The sequence below is a fragment of the Oculina patagonica genome, chromosome 1, assembly GCF_052425735.1.
Source record: "Oculina patagonica isolate OP01 chromosome 1, crgOcupat, whole genome shotgun sequence".
NCBI lineage: Eukaryota > Metazoa > Cnidaria > Anthozoa > Scleractinia > Oculinidae > Oculina > Oculina patagonica.
In genome coordinates this window covers 23,943,676-23,963,958 of record NC_135758.1, presented here as the reverse complement: position 1 = coordinate 23,963,958, position 20,283 = coordinate 23,943,676, and the positions used below count along the sequence as shown (strand labels likewise).

Sequence of the window (20,283 nt, the reverse complement as noted above, 5' to 3'; positions counted from 1 at the left end):
TGAGACTTGCTGTGAGCTAGGCCATTTACTAGGTTGATAAGTGACACGCGTCCTGCATACTGCTAGGATCAGCAATGTCAATATCATCAAATTTGTAGTAAATAATAAAGATGTAGCAGCTCTTGTAAGGTGTGACATGAATAGCTCACTACCCTCCTGGAGAAAAATAGGACAAACTACAGAAATAATGCCCCTATCTCCAAAAACAGTAGCAACTGCTACACTAGAGAACCAGTAGAATTACAAGTTTACAAGAGCTGCTGCACTACTGACACAAAAAGGTCATTACGTACGACTAGAAAATTCATACCATTGTTATAAATCTCTCCTCTAACTCTCCTGTTTTAGTCTTTAGTTCCTTGTTCTGTTTTAAAGCCCTGTAAAGAAGAAAGATAACTTAAATTAAGAAGGCTACATGTGAAAAGAAGTGGTAGGATTTGTCAAACTACAAGGTACAGTATGTAGCTAATATTAAAGGTTTGTCCTTGTAGAGAAGCTAGTTACCTGTTGTACAATATTGTAGACTGTTCACAACCTCCCTATTCAGGGTTCAAATAGACTGTCCACAGCCTCTCGATTTTTCATAGAGGGCTGTGGACAGTCTAGGGTTCGTACTCTTTTGAGCTTTTAAAATTCCATAACTTTCCTTGACTTTTTAAAGTTTCCATGACCTAAATTTAACCATTTTTCTTGGAAATTTCAAAAATTATCTTGATCTTCGGTTACGTTTTTAACCTTTTCTTCACAAAAAATAACCTGCCTAATTTATTTTGTACAATCAATACCATTTTCCAAAACTTTTCATGACCCATTCTTAAATTCCATGACTTTCCAGGCCTGGAAAATGAAATTCTAAAATTCCATGACTTTCCAGGTTTTCCATGACCCGTACGAACCCTGCTATTATTTCAACATAAAGAAAGAACGTGAGAGAAACAGCAACTGACACATTGCACCGACAAGCAAGCACAAGTGTTTTCGCACTAGCAATCAGTTCTCTTCAAATTCTTCATGCATTTCAACGATCAAAGAAAAGTATGAGGAAATAGAAAGCTGTGAACAGTCTACAGTATTACAACTTTTTCATTGAGTCAAGCTGTCCCCCCTGACCTGCTTATGGTCTCCTTATCACTCTGCACACTTTCCAGGAGGGTGGCTTTATCAATAGACTCCTCTCCCAGGCGAGCCACAGCTGTCTCTAACTCTTGTATTCTCAGCAAATATCTCTCTTGCTCCCTAGGGTGGGAAGAGAATACGTAATAAATGAAAAACGGAAATAGCTTAACATAAATACAAAATGCACAGGTAACTATTTTGAAAGAAAACTGCATACCTTACAAGTCGTATATTTTCTTTTCCCTACCGGAATAAAAGGGAAATAAGATATTTCTGGTAAATATTTACAAATTCGATCACACTGAAAGAAAAGATTAACAAGAGCTCTTAGAGCTTACAACTGCGCTGGTCTCGTGAGCACTTTAGGGGAGCCATGTGGGGGGAACAAAAAATGCGCCACCCCCCCCCCCCTTATCCCCTTTACCTGCGTCGAACAATGTTGCGACTGACAAACAAGATGGTGGGAAAACACCTTGCGTGACATTTCATGGTTGACTAGTTCCATCCGAAATTAAATATTTTTCTTATATGCTAATGCTGGCCAAATTTAATTCCCACGATCCTGATCCGTGAAACAAAAAAATCTTTTAAATCAGCATCCAGTGTTGTCTTGAATTACCGTTTAAAGATTGAATAACCAGCTCCGAAAATGGAATATTGGAGCAAATAATTAAATCAAATTTGAGAAAAACACTAGACCTGTGTTTTGCTGAATGGGAATTCCCCGGGGAATTAATTTAGCAATGACATAACCCTTGCAAGTCAGGGTTTGTCTCAGTGGTTTTCCATCAGATTTCAGAAATCCTCTAGATGACACAGCTCCAAAAAAAAAAAACGCTAAAAAGTTAAACATTTCACACTTAACATGCTAAGTTTAGACCAGAGGATTTGTTTAGTTTCTGTTTGTGGCAGATTTAAAGCTTTCAGAGCATTGCGTGATTCTTGCCGATCAGTGCCTTGTGAAAGTAAAAATTTGCTAACGCCAGCACATTCCAGGACACAAACGTAATGTAAATAAATGTAAATTCTTGCCCGCTAAAGCGTATTTGTTTAAAGCGTGAAATTTTAGTATTTTCTTCGATTCAAACTTTTCAAAATACTTCACACTGAATTTTGTAAGGAAAGATTAATGGCTTCACAAAGATTTGAAAGGAAGCTGATAATAGCTTTGAAAAATTACGTGACTCGAGGTCTAGCCGATCAAAAGTGAAACTTGTCATGTCAGCACATTCTTTTACACCAACGTAATTTATTCACAGATTCTGGCCCGTTGAAATATATTTTTCTTTTGACGCATGAAAATTTAGAAATTTCTTTGAGTAAAACGCTTCAAAATTGGACATTTCATGCTAAACATGCTTATTAAGACCAAAGCATTTGAAAATTTCCCATTGGTAAGTTTTTTCTAGCTTTTAAACCTTGCGTGACCCGAGCCCGGCCGAGCGGGGCATCAGTCTGGTCACTGAGAAAAAAAAAACCGCTTGCAGAGCAAGAACTGCGCAGCGCAGTTAATTAGCCTCTTCATTCATTTAACTGCAATCGGCATCATACAAATGCACAGTGTGGTTCCTGTTGTTCAAGGGGAGGAAAATGCTGTTCACGGATAAACCACTATCCAGCCTATATATATATATATATTCTCACACACAATTGGGAACCATGCCAAGCCAATCTACAGGCATGTACAAGTATGCAATCCACTTAAAGTGATTTATCTGGTGGTTAGTGTCATCTAAGCTTTGACTAACAAGGCTCTGTCTGAGAGAATTTCCATAATAATGTACAACAGAGAAAAAAGGCAAGAAAGCTGACGCAAACTCCCTTTGCAACCCCCCCCCCCCCCAGATGTAGGCAGGAAGAATAGGATGCTGTGAGCCAGTGGACTGGTACATGTAATCCAGTTCTTACCTCTTGCTGTAAGTGTTCAGCTAATCTCTGTTTATCCTCTACTAATCTTTCAATCTCAGCTGCAGCAACTTGTGTGGACTCCACTTGCTGACTGGCTTCGTTGTCCTGCAGATCAGCTGCAAATAGTCACAAAGATACTGAATAATTTTAACATAAACACATGCAAATTATACCTGATATTGCCCACAAGTTTGGGTAAACGTGCCCCATGCATGTTGGCGACATTAATATGTTAAACTATTTTATTAAATCTATTTTTTATGGTATACCTAGGTCTCTCTGCAAACTCTGCACGGTTTCTTGAAGTTCACTTTCCTGTGCAATCAACAGCCTCTTTTCTCTGTCGTGTAGTTCCACCTTCAACAAAACAGCACGTAAATTATTAACATTATCATAATCACCCAACCGAACAAAGATGTTTTAAATGTTCTTTGTGTAAAGACAATGTTTTACAAATAATGGTAGCCAAATTATTAATTTCTAAATCGCTGACACATTTTCATTGTATTTCCTTGATTACCGGTAGGTGTCCACGCTCAATTGAAATTTCAAAGAAATCAACACTCTCTTACCCCAAAAATTATTGAACAAATTAACCATTATAGTGTACATGTATCTGTGTGTGTTTGTGTAAAATAAGGTGATATGTTGTGTCATAATACACATGTATCTACCCGAGTTTATACAGATCTCGATTTTTTTTGTAAGAGTCAAGATACCATAAGCACCCGCAGATAAGCTGCACCTTTTTTCCAAAAATCGTCGTTCAATCAAAATCAGGGGTGTGGCTTATCTGTGGGAACATTGGAAAAAGGTGCTATGAATTTAAAATTTTGATGAAAAGACTTCTAAAAAGACTCGACTTTGAATTTCTTTCGAAAAACTTTTTTTTCTAAAATTTGAGTTGCTAAGATCAGGGTGCAGCTTATCTGTCGGTGTTTACAGTATGTTGGAAGAAGAATCAAGTGAATGAAAAATTGACAACATATACTGGCAAAAATAAACAAGGCAAACGAATCCCATTATTGCCGGCCTGATCAAAACAATACCCATGTACATTGTACATGTACTTGTATGAAACCAACTGACCTCTTCAGTCAGGGATCTAATTCTTCTCTCATACTGATCTACTTCATCTGCATGTTGCTGTAAAAGTTCTCCTTTATCAGCGGCAAGTCTTTGCACTGTGTTATTAACCTGTGATAACAACAGAAGATAAGTAAAAGTTGTCAACATCTAAATTCCCCTTTTAAAAGGTTTTCATACATTTCCTGTCTTTTCATTTGGGCCAATTGGGTTTTTGGTCAGGACATACTAAGACCCAGACTCCTAGAAGTGCATAAGAAAACGTTAGCAGAAAAACCACACTTCTTCCAACAGGAGTTGAGCCTTTCTGTACACATACAAACATAATTTATGGAAAAAAACTGACCAGATTACAGGTGCAAATCCTGTTGGGAGAACTCAGTATGTTTTTCTTAGTTCAGTGTGTAGCTTGTGTTACTAAATGATAAACATCTCCAGTAAAAAGAAGTTAGCTAACAGTGTATGGCGGTGAAGTACACAACTGTGTAATTATACAGCCATGTTGTTCACTTGAGAAAGTCTGGAACAAGAACAGGCGCATGCAAAATCATGCTCAATTATTCATAGGATGAAAGCACTGTATGGCTAGATAAAACATTTATTCATCCCATAGATGGTCTGTTTTAGGTATCAGAAGTGCAGCATTAAACCTTACCTGTTCTAATTTACTTTCAAGCTCTGCTTTCTCGTTTTGTAGTTGTTCAACTAGCTTCTGGCTTGCTGAAGAGTTTGGCTCTCCTGAAAGCTGCCATAAAACAACAAAAATACATTGTACTTTTTAAAGGGACTATGTCACGGGTACGTTAATCTTCTGTTATTAAATTTTGCCAAATATTCGCTATGAAACTAAATGTTTGCAAAGAAATCAATTCTTGGATACTAAATGACAAAACCATAGCTTCCTTGCAGCTAAATGTGTCTCCTGGGCGTCATAACTTAAACACTGTTAAAGTTACAAGCAGACAAGATTAACTTTGAAAACTGTTCCGCCGGATCACTTTTCAAAAACCCATATCGCAATTCGTTTCAATCTTTGTCACTTTTGGCCATCCGTGCCTTCTTTTGCATTTGGTATGTTATTTAAATATTCCTTCACTGTTTTAAGAGGTTATTTTATACATTTCAACAAATTTAATGGTCATTTCCTATGCCTAATTTTGGCTAAAATCCGTGACACTGTCCCTTTAATTGGAGTGTACTGAGACATCCAGGTGCTCACTATTAGTATCAGTAGGCCAAGGAAGAGGGTGCAAGGCAAACAGGAGGAGGAGGAGGTGGAAGAGGTGCAAATTTAAGACCTGTCCCTATTCTTTGATTTACACCAGTTCTCTTTGTTGTGTTAAAACTGACCCAATACTTTAAAAAAATTAAGTGAACACAAACTACATGCATAAGAGTTTTTTGGCAGCATGCTTTCATTAAAATGTAACCTATAGAGTCAACTCCTGCCTTGCGGACACCTCGCTATTATGGAGACCCTGTTATTACGGACAGGAGTTTAAGTCCCGGTGAATAAGAATTTCTGAAAAAAACTCCCGCTACTATGGACTTTCTCTATTGCAGACACCAAATTGTGGTCCTGAAGGTGTCCGTTATAGTGAGAGTTGACTGTACATGGAAGTTTTGTGTGAAAAATTGTACTACTGTCAAAGGCATGTTGACAAGAAAGACACACCTTAAAGCCATAAATAACAGTAAATCCTTCAGCAAAATAAACTTGACAAACCTGTTGTACAACAAGTTGAGCCTGTTTTAGCTTGAATGACAATTCTGATTCAGTCTTATTCAACTCTTCACACTCAGCAACCTGAGAAAATGAAGTGCACAAATTAACAACAATACATTTTTGTGGGGCTTTTAGGGCCAACATGAACAAACCCAAAACAAATATTTTAAAATCCAAACTGAGGCAGATCAGTTTGGCTAAACCTAAAATTATGACTTTTGTTTATTCTCCTTACACTTCTTCACGCTCAGAACTGAAAATTTGGTGGCATTAGGAGAATGTATGATATACATGTAATTACTGGATGTTTTGCCTTAACGGTGATAAAAATTATATGATTATTTTGTTGGGATTTGATAGAGAATGCCAAACAGAATTACTGCAACAAGCTAAATAGGTAATGACTGCAAAACTGGCTCAATACACACCTTGGCCTCTAACTTTACTCTGAGCTCAGCATTTTGTTGTAAAAGTTCTTCTTTTTCTTGACTAAAAACAGATTCAAATGACAACAATAATTTATTAATGTAATAACTTACTGCGTACATTGAAAATTCAAAGATGATTGTTACAGAAACTTTGTTAACATAATACACCCTTGATAAGACTGAAACGTTAGGTTCACTTTGCACCTTGCTAGCAAATGGAGCAAAAAAATAAATACATAAGAGCATACCTTTGTGTGTAATTTATTGTCTGGTATCTATCCCTCTCTTGCCGAAGTTGCTTTGCATCCTTTGAAAAAACAAAATAAAATAAATAGCTATATACGTAGAGTGTGACCAGTCTTTTTTTTCCTAGCATGCCAGGAGAAAACATTCGAGGAGAAAACACGAATCTGATCGAGCAAAAAGTGAGGGGTGAGCAGTAAAGCTGCTAGCTGTGAGAAGTGCAGGCGCGGAGGAAAGGAAAAAGTTTTTTCCTGCCTCGCCTCATTCTCCCCTCCTTTCCCCCTCATTTGCATATTTTTTACTTTTCCTGTCTTGTGTAGGATTTCAGGAACAAAAACCGACTGCTTGCAGTCTTTATATATATATACCTATATGTGTAATACTAATTACATGTATGTCTTTCTACTAACAGGTAAACTAAACTTAAACATTACTTTCTATACCTGAAATAGTTGCGGACAGGGAAAAGTGTCCCTTTTAGCGAGGTGTCTGTACTACAGAGGTACAATGTAGAGTTTATATGAATTTTTGTCTCTTTCAGGCCAAGAGAACTGTGTGTAACAGTAAGGAGGTGTCCATATTATAGAGAAGCCCATAAGGAGAGGTTTGATTGTACATGCACAAGGCAGCGGATCACATGTAAAAATAATAATTAAAAAGTTACAACGTAGGGTACATGCAAAATGTTAAACATACTACTAACAACAACTTTTAAAATTATACCTGTTGTATAAATTAACCCTGGAGATACTTACATCTTGATTCTTCTCACAGCTTGCAGTAACATTTGCCAGATTTTTCTCAAGTTCAACTGCTTTTTGTCGAACAGTTTGCAATCTGCTTGTTAGTTCAGTATTTTCACCTGAAATAAAAACAAACGAAAGAAGCCTTTTCAAGATGTGGTTTCAATAAAGAAATTGTTCAAAGGGTTGCAAGAGAAGGGGAAAGAAACCCAATAACAAGAACAAGCATGGCAATCATAAATTATCAAAGCCTTCCTTCTTCCTTCTGCCATTCCTCACTCTGCTAGGGTTAGGGTTCAGTTGGAAGGATTTGCCCAGGGATGGTGTAGGTGATAAGAGGAGGGGAGGGGTAAGTGGATAGCTGTTATTTATAGACAGTTGGAACAAAGTCAGGGGTACCCCCCCCCTCCAAAAAAAAAAAAAAATTGTTAAATAACAGTTTAGTACTGGATATGAGTTCTCTCAACGTTAAGCATTCAATGCAAACTCAACACATTTTGCAAGTGCTTGTAACTGGTACTGATCCAGTTTCATGCATGTAGCATGTAACTGTAAAAAAAATCATAGTATGTTCTAAGTAAGCTTTGATTTAAGTGAGGCATTAATGCAATCAACAGCAGCTTACTTTGTTTGATTTCATATTTCCTTTGCAGTTGTGACACAGTGCTTTGTAGCTCCTGCTTCTCACCTACTAGAATTCCTATTGTCTGAATATGGACCTACAACACAAGAAAGACAGAACAGCTTTGTAAATAAAGAACAAACAAAAAAAGACTACGAAGCAAAATAAAATTATCTGGTTTAATACAAGCACAAGATAGATTGAAAATAAATTTTCAGGGATGTCTTGCCAGCCTGTAATTTCAATATTCAGAATATATCCACTACACATGTAGCTATTTTAAACCACAAGGGATTTAAAGTTCATGTTAAATAATAAATTCAAAATTAAATTCAAAACCTACATTATATTTTTTCCAGATCTGACTGTAATTGGACATTGAACGGATGCTTTTAGAGCTTAAGACTATAGAACTGCTGGCTACTTGACTAGAAGGACCAGAGGGCTGTGATCACTTGCATATTTTAATAGCCATATACTGTTGCTAAGAGCCAGAACTGGATACAGAAATTAATATGTATTATAGATTAACTTTCTCCCTGCAAGAATAAAGGCTTAAAATAATTATCACTAAATCACAACATAGCAGTTTTACCACTCCTTATGGTTCTTAAAACAGATTAATTTTATGTGAAATTTAACTGAAAATGTACATAAAATTCTTACCTCAAGCTGTTCTTTAAGAGACCGCTGCTCTAAAAGCTGCTTGTTTGCTAACTCTGTCCTTTCCTAAAGGAAATTAAATATATTGGCCAATGAAGTCAGTGCGACCATGTGTACTTTGTATAGAATTATCTTTTAAAAATGTTGTGAAATAAAAGAAACTACAGGAATGTGAATTCTAGAAATGAGTTATGTTTTATGTGAATTATTGTTTTTCAATCCGGTCAGTGTAAAATGCAGACTGCAGACCAGGGGTAAAATACAGACTGACGGGTAAAGTAACGAAATATGAGTCACAAAGCCATTTTTCCCTGCCGGCTAGCTGCTCCAAATTTCGAAGAAATGTACGTCAGACAACGCTTCGCATGAGCTATCATGAAAATGAACTGGTGATAAATGTCATACAAAATAGATAATTTGATCAAAAGCTATCAAATTTACTTTTTGATACGTTTGAGAACCCGATTAAACTCATTTAACTGGACGGTTTAAGGATAATTTAGAAAAATAATTCTCTTTTATACCATGCCGACAGAGCAAGGTCACGTTCAGCAATCAAATTACTCCACCGCAACAGCTCTTTCAAGTGTTTTTAACTGGCGCAGAGTAAACGCTTCCGCAGTAAAGTTATAAATAATGGCTTTGCTTCGCTAACCGTCGTAATAAAACACTATATTAAAAAAATAAAAGGTACAACACTTTTATGTTTATAGCGAGCAGTTAACTTGCTTGCTTGCATTGCGAATTGCAGACGATCGAGGATTTCGTGACACATACGGCTGCAACACAAGGAGCGATAAACAAATGACTGAGTTCGTGTGCGTAAAAAAATAATTTCCGAAAGGGCACAGCCTGAAACAGCTGAAAGGGCTGTTAACCGTTCAGTTTCATCCAGTTTACTGGTGACGAAGACTTGAAGTCTCACAAGGTCAAGTCCGTAATAAAAGTAAAAAAAATGAACACATTTTGTGTCGGCATATAAACATTTTAATACCGCCAGTCCATTCACGTGTTCGCTCATGCGAAACGTAATCTGACATACATTTCTTCGAACTTTGGAGTCGGCTTTGTGACTCGTATTTCGTTACTTTACCCTCTGTCTGCATTTTTCTCCCTGTCTGCAGTCTTCATTTTACCCTCAATCTGCATTTTAGTCTTCGTTTCACACCAAACCGCTCAGAAAACTCATGAGCGATGTGAAAACATGTTGACATATGTTTCGCTGCACCAAATATGGATTAATTTAATTAAAATCATATGAGCAGGAACATTTGTTCACGTGCTAAATGCCAAATATAGCTCGAGAACAATACAAGCGCCCGCGAATTTTTAGGAGTATATAAGACAATCGCTAGTCAGCGTCAAAGAAATCTTTCCAGCGAACTGCGCTGGTGCTTGTTCGCTGGTCGCAATAACATCCTTGGTTCATTAATTTTTACATCTTTTCGAATGAGACAGCATTAAACTGTACAATACAGTCAAATGATGAGATGATTATCCAGAGCAGTCACAAGATTATTTTGCCTGGTTTTGCCAACGGTTATTTTCTGTGTACTGGCACATTATACACCTCGTCCTGAGTGGTAACTACATATATAAATCGCTGTCCAGTGGACAATTGGGCCTGGCAGTTGAACGGTAATCCAGAATAATTAAAAGTAACAGTTTATCATATAGCTGTAGATTTGATTTCAGTTCTTACCCTTTTTATCTGCTCTTGAAACTGGATTATTTGTCTTCTCTGCAATCAAGTTGAAATAATAATAAAAAAAAATCACTGAACTGCAAACCCTTGTTTACACTAAATGCAGTGTGTACAATTGAATAGAAACAAACTGTTTGCGATAACATTAAAAAGCTGAAATGTGCCACCCTTGATGCAACTTAATTAATGTTTACAAGTTACACTGCACTCTACCTGTTCATTAACTTGATTGTTTAGTTGTTCATTAGATCTCTTATATGACTGTACTCTATCTTCAAGCTCATGGTTTTTACTCTAAAGTCCAAGACAGAAAGAAATTCGTCATAAGTTAATAATAACAATTTATCATAATTTTTCACCTGACCCTGGAACTTACATGCAGGGGTAAATTCAATAAAACATTTAAAAGTGTGTAATTTACAAGTGTAATGTACTTGTAAATTGCACTTGTACATGTTTTATTGAACTGACCCCTGTATAAAGAAAAGAAGAAGAGATTTACCAAAAATGTACAAGTTCCTACCTCAAGAGACTTGATTTCGTGAAACACTGGATCATCACCATTTATATACAGATCCTATAAAGATGTACATACATATATCATTATTTAACAACAACAACAACAAATATTACATGAAATCTTCACTTTTGTGTACTATTATACCTTGTTACTCTGTATGTGTACATGTGAACCAACAATCAACAGACAGTTTTTACTACATGTATGACGTCAAATAATAGTGTGTCAGCAGGAAAGATTAGCAATATACAGTCAACTAAATCACTGCCAATCCAAAGTTCTTTCCTGTTACCTGGTTCACTGTAAGTCCATTGATTTGAGAACACTGAAAATAAAAACAAACTCTAGCATCAGTAACTTCTTACAATGTGCAGTTCCACAAAACATCCATACCCACCCCATGGAAGGTCACTGAAAATTCCGAGGGGGTAGGGGGTCTCAAAATCCAAAAATTATAACAGAAGTATGGGGTTTAACTGGAATTTCCAGAGGGATGGGGGGATTCCCTTGACTATGTTTAAAGTGCCTCTGTGGTTATTCCAGGTGCTTGTGTCCATGTCAAACTTTGCGTCGTAACTTTTTTGGCTTTGAGCGATGGCTATGAAACTTTGGGAAAACTTTCGCCTACCATTCAGTAATAATATGATTTAATTTGATTTCACTGATGAAAAATATTTTAAATGTTGCTGGAGTTTAACTGGACCCCACTTTTTGGACAAAATCGCATCCAGTAAAAAATATTGCTGATATATTTTTGCTAAATTTCAGGAATCAGCTTATATACACATAGCCAAGTTTCAGGAAAATCGTTGGAGCAGAAGTCCGAAAAACCTAAGGCCATGTAAGTTCAACTCTACCATTCTATTGGAAGTTTCCATACTTGACGCTTGTTGACGAAACAAGCCACAAACCTAAAACCCAAATCCTATAACCTTTTACGTTAACTTATACAAGCACAATGGGAGGTGTGGCACCCTAATGGTTAGGGTGCTGGATTCCATATTGGGCAGTCCTGGTCAAGGTCACTTTGTTGTGTTCCTGGGCAAGAAACTTTACTCTCAGTGCCTCTCTCTTCACCCAGATGTATAAATGGGTACCGGCAAATCTAATGCTTGGGTTAACCCTGTGAAGGGGTCGCATCCCATCCAGAGGGGAATAGAAATAATCCTAGTTGCTTAATGCCATTCAAACCAGGAATAGCTCATGTACTCACAAGTTGTTTAATTTTTTCAGTAGTTGAGTATTCCCTGCAAAATAATAGGTAAGTGCATGTTACAGTCGAACCTCGATTATCCGGACCTCGATTATCCGGATTTCTCGATTATCCGGACTTCCATCTCTAGTCCCAAATTTTTCATGAATATTAATAAGTCACATTCAAGACCAGATATAACTAAGTTCTACAACGATTTAAACGTTATTTCAAGGTGGTTTACCTGTCAAAAAACATTGGAAAACTTCTGATGTGTAGTTTCCAATTTGAGCAACAGTCAGGCAACTTCCTTATTCAGTTCCCGCTAGCCATAAAAACATTCACACAAATAAATTTGCTTTCTGTCTTTGGTTACTTGTATTATACTGAAGTTTACAAGGCAAAATGGCAAAATTCAAAATGTTTGAATCCTTCTATGAAGTGAAAAACATCGTAGAAAGTACGATCGGTCCTCACCGAATATCATTCTCGTCCCCATAGCCCTTTCGTTTCTCTTAGCCGGCTTGGCACGAGAAAACGGAGGGCTCTGGGGACATAGGATTTTTGAATAAATTCGAATTTTTTTGATTGGCTGTTTGGAACAAAGAATTTCTAAACGGAAGTCGAAAACGTAACGACGCTCTCATACATTCTTTTGAAACGTCATGACTGCATACATGAAGACCGGAAGTCCTAGAATCCAGGACTGGAAATACTGTGTCCCCAGAGCCCTTTGTTTCCTCGTGCCAAGGCCCAGCCGGCTAAGAGAAAACGAAAGGGCTATGGGGACGAGAATGACCGAATATTAGCACCACGTCTAGTCACCAGGCCCATCACGAAAAGATGCATGGAACGCCTGGAGGTTCAAAATTGTTTGCGAACGAATCGGCGTGTTTTCGTCGTCTTTTTTGGAGAAAAACTGCCTCAAAATGATCAGTTTCCTCGGAATTTTTGTTTCTGAGGATGGTTAACAGCTGATTTGTCGCTATTATGAAGCGACGTTTCTTTTTTTTGTTTAATGTGGAAAAATGCGCCGAAGAAGCGGAGGATGCAGAAGTTAGCGAACTATGCGGATCTGCACCAACGCATCCTGTCAGATGCTCTGGCGTATTTTTTTGGCTCATTAATATTCATAATTTCGATTATCCGGACTCTCGATTATCCGGACTATTTAGCCTAGTCCCAACGAGTCCGGATAATCGAGGTTCGACTGTAGTTACATTTACATACTGTACAGGTGTACATGAAAAGAACTTACAATGTACCAGACTGCTTCATGTAACCATGGATTTAGAACTAATCACACTTGATAAATAAATACTCAATACACAGCTAAAAATAATGATGAATGGACTGTTCATGCACACACACTCTATGTGTGTTTGAGTAATAATTATAAAGTTATCATTTAGATTAGTCAAGACACAATTTAATGTGGTTGTTAAACAGCTGTTCATGATATATGCGTTGCAGTTAATTTTTTATTTTAACTAGTTAGTTTTTTCTAACTAGTTGATTTTTTTTAACTAGTTAAATAATGGGGTTAGGGTTAGGGTATCATATATTTAAAAAAATAGTGGTTCACCCAACGTTTCCTACGTGGCAAAGTGGATAAGGGGTTGGACAGCAAATCCAGAGGTTGAGAGTTCAAATCCAGTGCAGGTTAGTAAAAAAGAAAAAAAAAATGATAATACTTAGCAGAGGGGGATAACAGGAAATAGTAGGGGAGGGTTAGTAAGGATGGGGAGGGTTAGTAAGGATGTGGGGGGAGGGATGAGATATCAAGGGGGGGAGGTGTTCTACTTTTTCTACTTATTAACCTAGAATAAAAAAAAACTAGTTAGAATAAAACTAACTAGTTAAAATAAAAAATTAACTGAGATCAAAAAATTAACTGCAAAATAATAAAGTGCTTGAAACATCTTTCATTTATACCTGTCATTTGAACTGGATGGAAGAGGCTCAAGATCTCTACTATTGTCAAATGCCTAAAAATATGAACAAAAGGCATATTATCCAATTTGATTTCTCGAACCTCCAGGGGAAATGAAAATTGCTTCGAGAAATCAGGAGGTTCAAGAAATCGGGGGTAAAATTACAGAGAAGTGCTATCCAAGGGAAACAAAAATTGGTTTGAGAAAATCTGGGGTAAAATTACAGAGAAGTGCTATCCAAGGGAAACAAAAATTGGTTTGAGAAATAAGGAGTTTTGAGAAACTGAGGGTTTGAGAAATCGGAATTCTACTGAATTCTACAGTGTAACACAACAGGAATAGGAACCGCCGGTGCAATATCACGCAAAGCCTCACTTTCAAGTCCCAATTCCATGCTTAATCCCTTGCATCAATAACCAATCAGAGTGTGAGAATTCTCTGAGATATGCAGTTCTAATAAAAATTAATCCTCTCCCTAACACAGTCAAACCTTACAAGTCATGTTAATTAATAAGTTAAATAAATGTGGTTTAGGCATTCAGGTCTGAAGATAAAGAACAGGCATTGTGTGACCATACAGATGAAAGCTGTAGGTGTTGATGAGCACTTTGGGAGATTTTAACATAATACACCATGTATTTATGGCCGAATTGTATAAACAACTACTGTAAAGTACTTAAATGTACACTGACTTCGTGTTGTGTTTGGGTGTTGTGCTCCTCTGGAAGGTAGGTTCTGTAAAAACAACAAAAAACAAAAACAAATTTAAACTTCATGATGATGGTAACCTGGATCTCTTTTATAAACATGATAGTTCTTCTTAACCAGGGTTCTGCAGGGTGGGTTGGGTTTGAAGGACACGTGTATCATTACTTACTCTACAATGTCAGTCATATCTGAAAAATAATTATGGTTTCTTTACATTCATTAAATTCATCACCAATAGATGAGTGTGGGGATGGTGCCTGAGTCTACGTACATGTAGGAGCCGCCAGCAAGCACGAAAGGTAACCATGACAACCCTGCGAGTGGCAACCACCAGGAACTGTCACACTGAGAGAAAAAACTCAGTGGAAAGGCAACACTAAATACTTACTGATACTTACCTATGGGAAAGGGAGGGCGGGGATGAAAAGGCGAATTGGCAGTCCTTGTTCAAAAGGCAATGTGAGTAAAATGGATTGAACTCCACAGGAAAGCTGTAAAGTAACTGCGGCCACTTATAAAACCCTGAGACTGCCCCAAGTTCAGGAGAGCAACCGCTGGCCAGCGAATATTGTCTCCAGTTTAACCTTGCCTAAATTTCAGTTAGCCTCTTCAATAAATACATGTACTTACCCATTTACGGGTGGTGATGAAGACGATGGGTCATGTGAGGTAATATTTACCTTTAATAAATGCAAACAACAGAGTTAACAAACAGACAATGAGATTTAAAACATGACTGCAAAGTGCAGTTGCCCTTCAGGCAAGCTTTAGCCAGGACGTACAAGACTGTGCTGTGCTTTAAATTTGTTTTAGGTTTAAAAAAAAATACATGACAGCTCCAGCAAAATAAAAGACTCTCTAGCTATCAGACTTATACATAACCCTCATAAAAGCCTTATAAAAGCTCAATCTGATTTTCCTGCACATACATACATGTACATTTACAAATATAAACTAGTAATAACGATACGTTAAGTAGTGCGACCATGTGTATTTTGTATAGAATTATCTTTTAAAAATGTTGTGAAATAAAAGAAACTACAGGAATGTGAATTCTAGAAATGAGTTATGTTTTATGTGAATTATTGTTTTTCAATCCGGTCAGTGTAAAATGCAGACTGCAGACCAGGGGTAAAATACAGACCGACGGGTAAAGTAACGAAATATGAGTCACAAAGCCATTTTTCCCTGCCGGCTAGCTGCTCCAAATTTCGAAGAAATGTACGCCAGACAACGCTGCGCATGAGCTATCATGAAAATGAACTGGTGATAAATGTCATACAAAATAGATAATTTGATCAAAAGCTATCAAATTAACTTTTTGATACGTTTGAAAACCCGATTTAACCCATTTAACTGGACGGTTTAAGGATAATTTAGAAAAATAATTCTCTTTTATACCATGCCGATACAGCAAGGTCACGTTCAGCGATCAAATTACTCCACCGCAACAGCTCTTTCAAGCGTTTTTAACTGGCACAGATTAAACGCTTCCGCAGTAAGGTTATAAATAATCGCTTTGCTTCGCTAACCGTCGTAATAAAACACTATATAAAAAAATAAAAGGTACAACACTTTTATGTTTATAGCGAGCGGTTAACTTGGTTGCTTGCGTTGCGAATTGCAGACGATCGAGGATTTCGTGACATGTATGGCTGCAACACAAGGAGCGATAAACAAATGACTTGAGTTTTAATGAGTTCGTGTGCGTAAAAAAATAATTTCCGAAAGGGCACAGCCTGAAACAGCTGAAAGGGCTGTTAACCATTCAGTTTCATCTAGTTTACTGGTGACGAAGACTTGAAGTCTCACAAGGTCAAGTCCGTAATAAAAGTAAAAAATTGAACACATTTTGTGTCGGCATAAAAACATTTTAATACCACCAGTCCATTCACGTGTTCGCTCATGCGAAACATAATCTGACATACATTTCTTCGAACTTTGGAGTCGGCGGAAGGCTTTGTGACTCGTATTTTGTTACTTTACCCTCTGTCTGCATTTTTCTCCCGGTCTGCAGTCTTCATTTTACCCTCAATCTGCATTTTAGTCTTCGTTTCACACTAACCGCTCAGAAAACTCATGAGCGATGTGAAAACATGTTGACATCGTGAAAACACGGGCACGTACGAACACGCCAAATAAGGAATATGGAATTATTGAACGCAAAATTTTATTTGCGCTCCGAGTTTGAAAACATTTTGAACCCTTTTAACTATGTATCCGGAGCAGGAAACCAATATTTTCAATTGTATTGAACGCATGTTTCGCTGCACCAAATATGGATTAATTTAATTAAAATCATATGAGCAGGAACATTTGTTCACGTGCTAAATGCCAAATATAGCTCGAGAACAATACAAGCGCCTGCGAATTTTAGGAGTATATAATGGAATCGCTAGTCAGCGTCAGAGAAATCTTTCCTCACCAACATTAGAGTTGCTCCCAGCGAACTGCGCTGGTAATTGTTCGCTGGTTGCAAATACTTGACAAATTTTTCTACCCAAAAAAATCCCAGAATCGAAAATGACCAGCCCAAAAATTCCTTCTATCATCCCGGTCACTTAAAATCCTAAGTACCCCCCTGGGCACTGAACAATCATTTTTGTTAAATTGTCGAAGGACTACAAAGGTACAATGTAAACACAATGGCAACTACATGTACACTATTAACAGTCCTTTCATTGCTCTTTTCAGCTGTATAAACATTTTTTAAGACCATGATTATAATCTGAAAGTATTAGTGTATCCTTTGAATCACAGAATAGCTTGACCTAGAGACAAACTGTACATGTAGGCGCTGTGGCATAAATTTATCTACGGTTAAAAATTTTTCAAACCACTTTCAATTGATTTTTATTTTCCTTTATTTCAAATTATGATAATGAATATGAGAAAATGAAAAATCAAAATCAAACTGTATACTGAAGAATTTCTATCTTTAGGAAAGTAGAAGATGAATAAGACTTGGACCTTTGGTACAACAAGCCAATTAAATAATTTGCTATTTATAATCACACAAAGCAAATTTATGGCAGTGCAGTACAAAACAAATGTAATATTTAGAAGACAAAAAAAAATAATGCTTCATCACCCATTTTAAAAAGGTGCTAACATGAATAGCATGCATGTGTTTTGTGTGCCCATTCATCGCTTATATCTGACCTGTACCATATCACATGTATATATTGTGGTTTAAATTTATCTTTCGTTAAATTTATCATTTGTTAAAATTTTTTCAAATCAGTTTGATTTTTATGATGCCCTTACATGCTAAGTACTATAGAGGGAGTTGACTGTAGTGAATACATGTACACTGTTAATTTACAGTCACATTCATGTTCACATACATGTATGTAGACATGTAGGGTACAGTTAACACATTATGGTGACAAATGAAAAATATACAGCGCACACATAAGGGTCTGCAAAGTGAGGATAACTTTGCATAACAGTGTGCAACTCAGGCCACAGAAAAGTGTCTTGTCCAAAGGAACTGGTGCCCAAAAAGTTATAGACCTTTCCTACATTATGCTTCAATCCCTGCGAACAATGATTTCAAGTCGAGGCTAAAGTGGATAATTTTTACACAATTACAGTACTGTATTTTTTCTCCTCAAGGTGTTCATGGAACAGTTCAACCTCAACGTTTGTCACTCTTTTTGTGTTTTCTGAGTCTCTTTATAGTCCAGCAATTTCTTAATTTCTTGCTCAGACGAAGAAGTGAATCGACGAGCAATGTTTTTACTTTGCTGTGTGCAAGATGCCACTCACCACATGTGAATTTGAAATTGCTCCGGGAATCATGCATTACATGCGCAACCTACAGATTATTAACTTATCTGCTGGCAGATTAGTGAATAATCTGTAGGTTGTGCTGATTCTCAGATTAATTAATTAGCTGTAGACTCTTGGCAATGAGAAGACAGGTAGTGACTACAATGTATAATTATAAGTGGATGTCTGTAGAGCAAGGCTCCACTCTTTGGATTGCTTCACTGTAGCTTTTAAGTAACTGAATTATTGTAATTGTCATATACATGAACTTTTTATAAGTTTTACAACAATAAATTCCTTATTTGTTGTTTTAATGCAACTGCATTTTAAAGAGAAACTTGAAATTCGAATTTGTGTCAAATGAATTAAAATACCTATTCTGCATGCACGATCACTGGGGCAATCGATCATAAACAAAAGTATTTCGAAACCCTCACTTGAAATAACAAGAATAAAAATAATTCAACAATAGGGGAACTACTAGTTCAAAAGTACCCTAGATACGTTTTACAGAAATAAAAGAGCCTCATGTAGTTAATTTCGGAAGAATAGATCGTATTTCAGCGAAAATCTGAGCTGCGAAAACACAAGCCAACCAGGATTCGCCAAATCGTCATACAAGTGAAATCAGCTGAGGCCGAATATAAACAATGAAAAAACTATCAGTTCTGCAACAGACCACCCATCTGAAACTCTTACGAAAATCAGCATCAAGCCCAATGAAACTTCTGCTAGGAGAAGCAGCTATTAAGAATAGTGCGTGATATATTTTTACCCGTGGAGAGTATTGAACGTGTGTTTACACATAAGCTTATACTAAGCTTATCACTTCCAACTTCCCGCTAGAAGACTCGAACACTACACAACATACTCTTGGTAATTGAAACTTAAAGGATTGTACCGGCCTTACATTATCACTTGAAATAAACACAGAAATTACATAATACTAACATTGTTATCTGTTGTTGATGGGATTCCTCCAGATTCCGATGAACTTGATGAGTAAGTCGAAGAACAATCCACTGTATGTTTCACATTTTTCACCGCTGGACTCGAAGAAGGCGTCCGCTTTTGTTGAAATTTCTTTAACTACAACGCACAACAGAAAAATCAGATCACTTCACTATGAACGACAGTGAGTTCTCTTCACGATAAAAAGCGATAACTACATTGTCGTACCTTTCTTCTGGCCGCAGCCAGCTTTTCTTCGCGACCACTATCAGCCATTTACAGGTTCACGACATTTTGCCACATACATAAAAGCTTTGCTGCCTCGCTTTCACAACACCCATCATGCGGCGCGCACTTTGAACCTGCCACAGGACACTCACACTCGCTCGACACTCAGCGTAGTGTCCTGTCAAGCGGTGACAAACTGGTCTTGAGTAGAGAACGTGCCGATTCGTTAGATTTTTGAAAATTGCGGCGAAGAGAAAACTTCTGGTTGAGCTCGTAATTCAACCAAGGCTTCCAAGATCAAGGAGCGCAATTCACGCAAGCTTGAAAAGAAGTTCAATTATTTCACCTAATTAATTTATAATTCCATCAAGAGAAGCCAAGTTCTTCCTCATCATTTTTTCAGGTAAGGGTCCCAAAAATATGCCCTGGGCTTATATTTGCTCAATGTCACGGTGTGTTCTCTCCTTCAGGTGGGCGTACGTATTTGCGGGGAGGATTTATTTTTGAAGGGGGGAGGGGGAGTGAGGGGGTGAGGGGCTTTTACTCCTGGTTCCCGCCCCTTCCCTAGTGATTCCGTCCTTTTTGCAAAATACTTCGAACAATTGCCTATTTTTAATTTCTCCCGCCGCCCGGAACCTTGCGGGATTTCCGCATCGCGTAGAGTTCCGCCTTCTTTTCTCCCAGCTACCACCCTTTTTCCCCACCCCGCTTTAAAGAAAAATCAAAGTAAACAAAT

At 37.3% G+C, this 20,283-nt stretch overlaps 1 protein-coding gene across 1 annotated transcript in view; it reads right to left on the bottom strand.

The window, feature by feature from the left end:
* LOC144642271 (golgin subfamily A member 2-like) overlaps positions 1-19,634 on the bottom strand; it is a 29,512-nt gene extending 9,878 nt beyond the window's left edge. Inside the window, exons 1-23 of the mRNA XM_078501251.1 lie at positions 19,548-19,634; positions 19,320-19,457; positions 15,225-15,274; positions 14,567-14,621; positions 13,888-13,940; positions 11,974-12,007; positions 11,053-11,085; positions 10,764-10,817; positions 10,454-10,534; positions 10,238-10,276; positions 8,539-8,601; positions 7,876-7,969; positions 7,263-7,369; positions 6,513-6,571; positions 6,265-6,325; positions 5,837-5,917; positions 4,766-4,855; positions 4,114-4,221; positions 3,294-3,381; positions 3,025-3,140; positions 1,334-1,359; positions 1,111-1,236; positions 311-377 (exon numbers count right to left, since the gene is read on the bottom strand). Coding sequence (XP_078357377.1) covers positions 311-377; positions 1,111-1,236; positions 1,334-1,359; positions 3,025-3,140; positions 3,294-3,381; positions 4,114-4,221; positions 4,766-4,855; positions 5,837-5,917; positions 6,265-6,325; positions 6,513-6,571; positions 7,263-7,369; positions 7,876-7,969; positions 8,539-8,601; positions 10,238-10,276; positions 10,454-10,534; positions 10,764-10,817; positions 11,053-11,085; positions 11,974-12,007; positions 13,888-13,940; positions 14,567-14,621; positions 15,225-15,274; positions 19,320-19,457; positions 19,548-19,595 — 1,671 coding nt within the window. The 5' untranslated portion in view covers positions 19,596-19,634. The remainder of the gene's footprint in view (positions 1-310; positions 378-1,110; positions 1,237-1,333; positions 1,360-3,024; positions 3,141-3,293; positions 3,382-4,113; positions 4,222-4,765; positions 4,856-5,836; positions 5,918-6,264; positions 6,326-6,512; positions 6,572-7,262; positions 7,370-7,875; positions 7,970-8,538; positions 8,602-10,237; positions 10,277-10,453; positions 10,535-10,763; positions 10,818-11,052; positions 11,086-11,973; positions 12,008-13,887; positions 13,941-14,566; positions 14,622-15,224; positions 15,275-19,319; positions 19,458-19,547) is intronic.
* Positions 19,635-20,283: the final 649 nt, after the last annotated feature.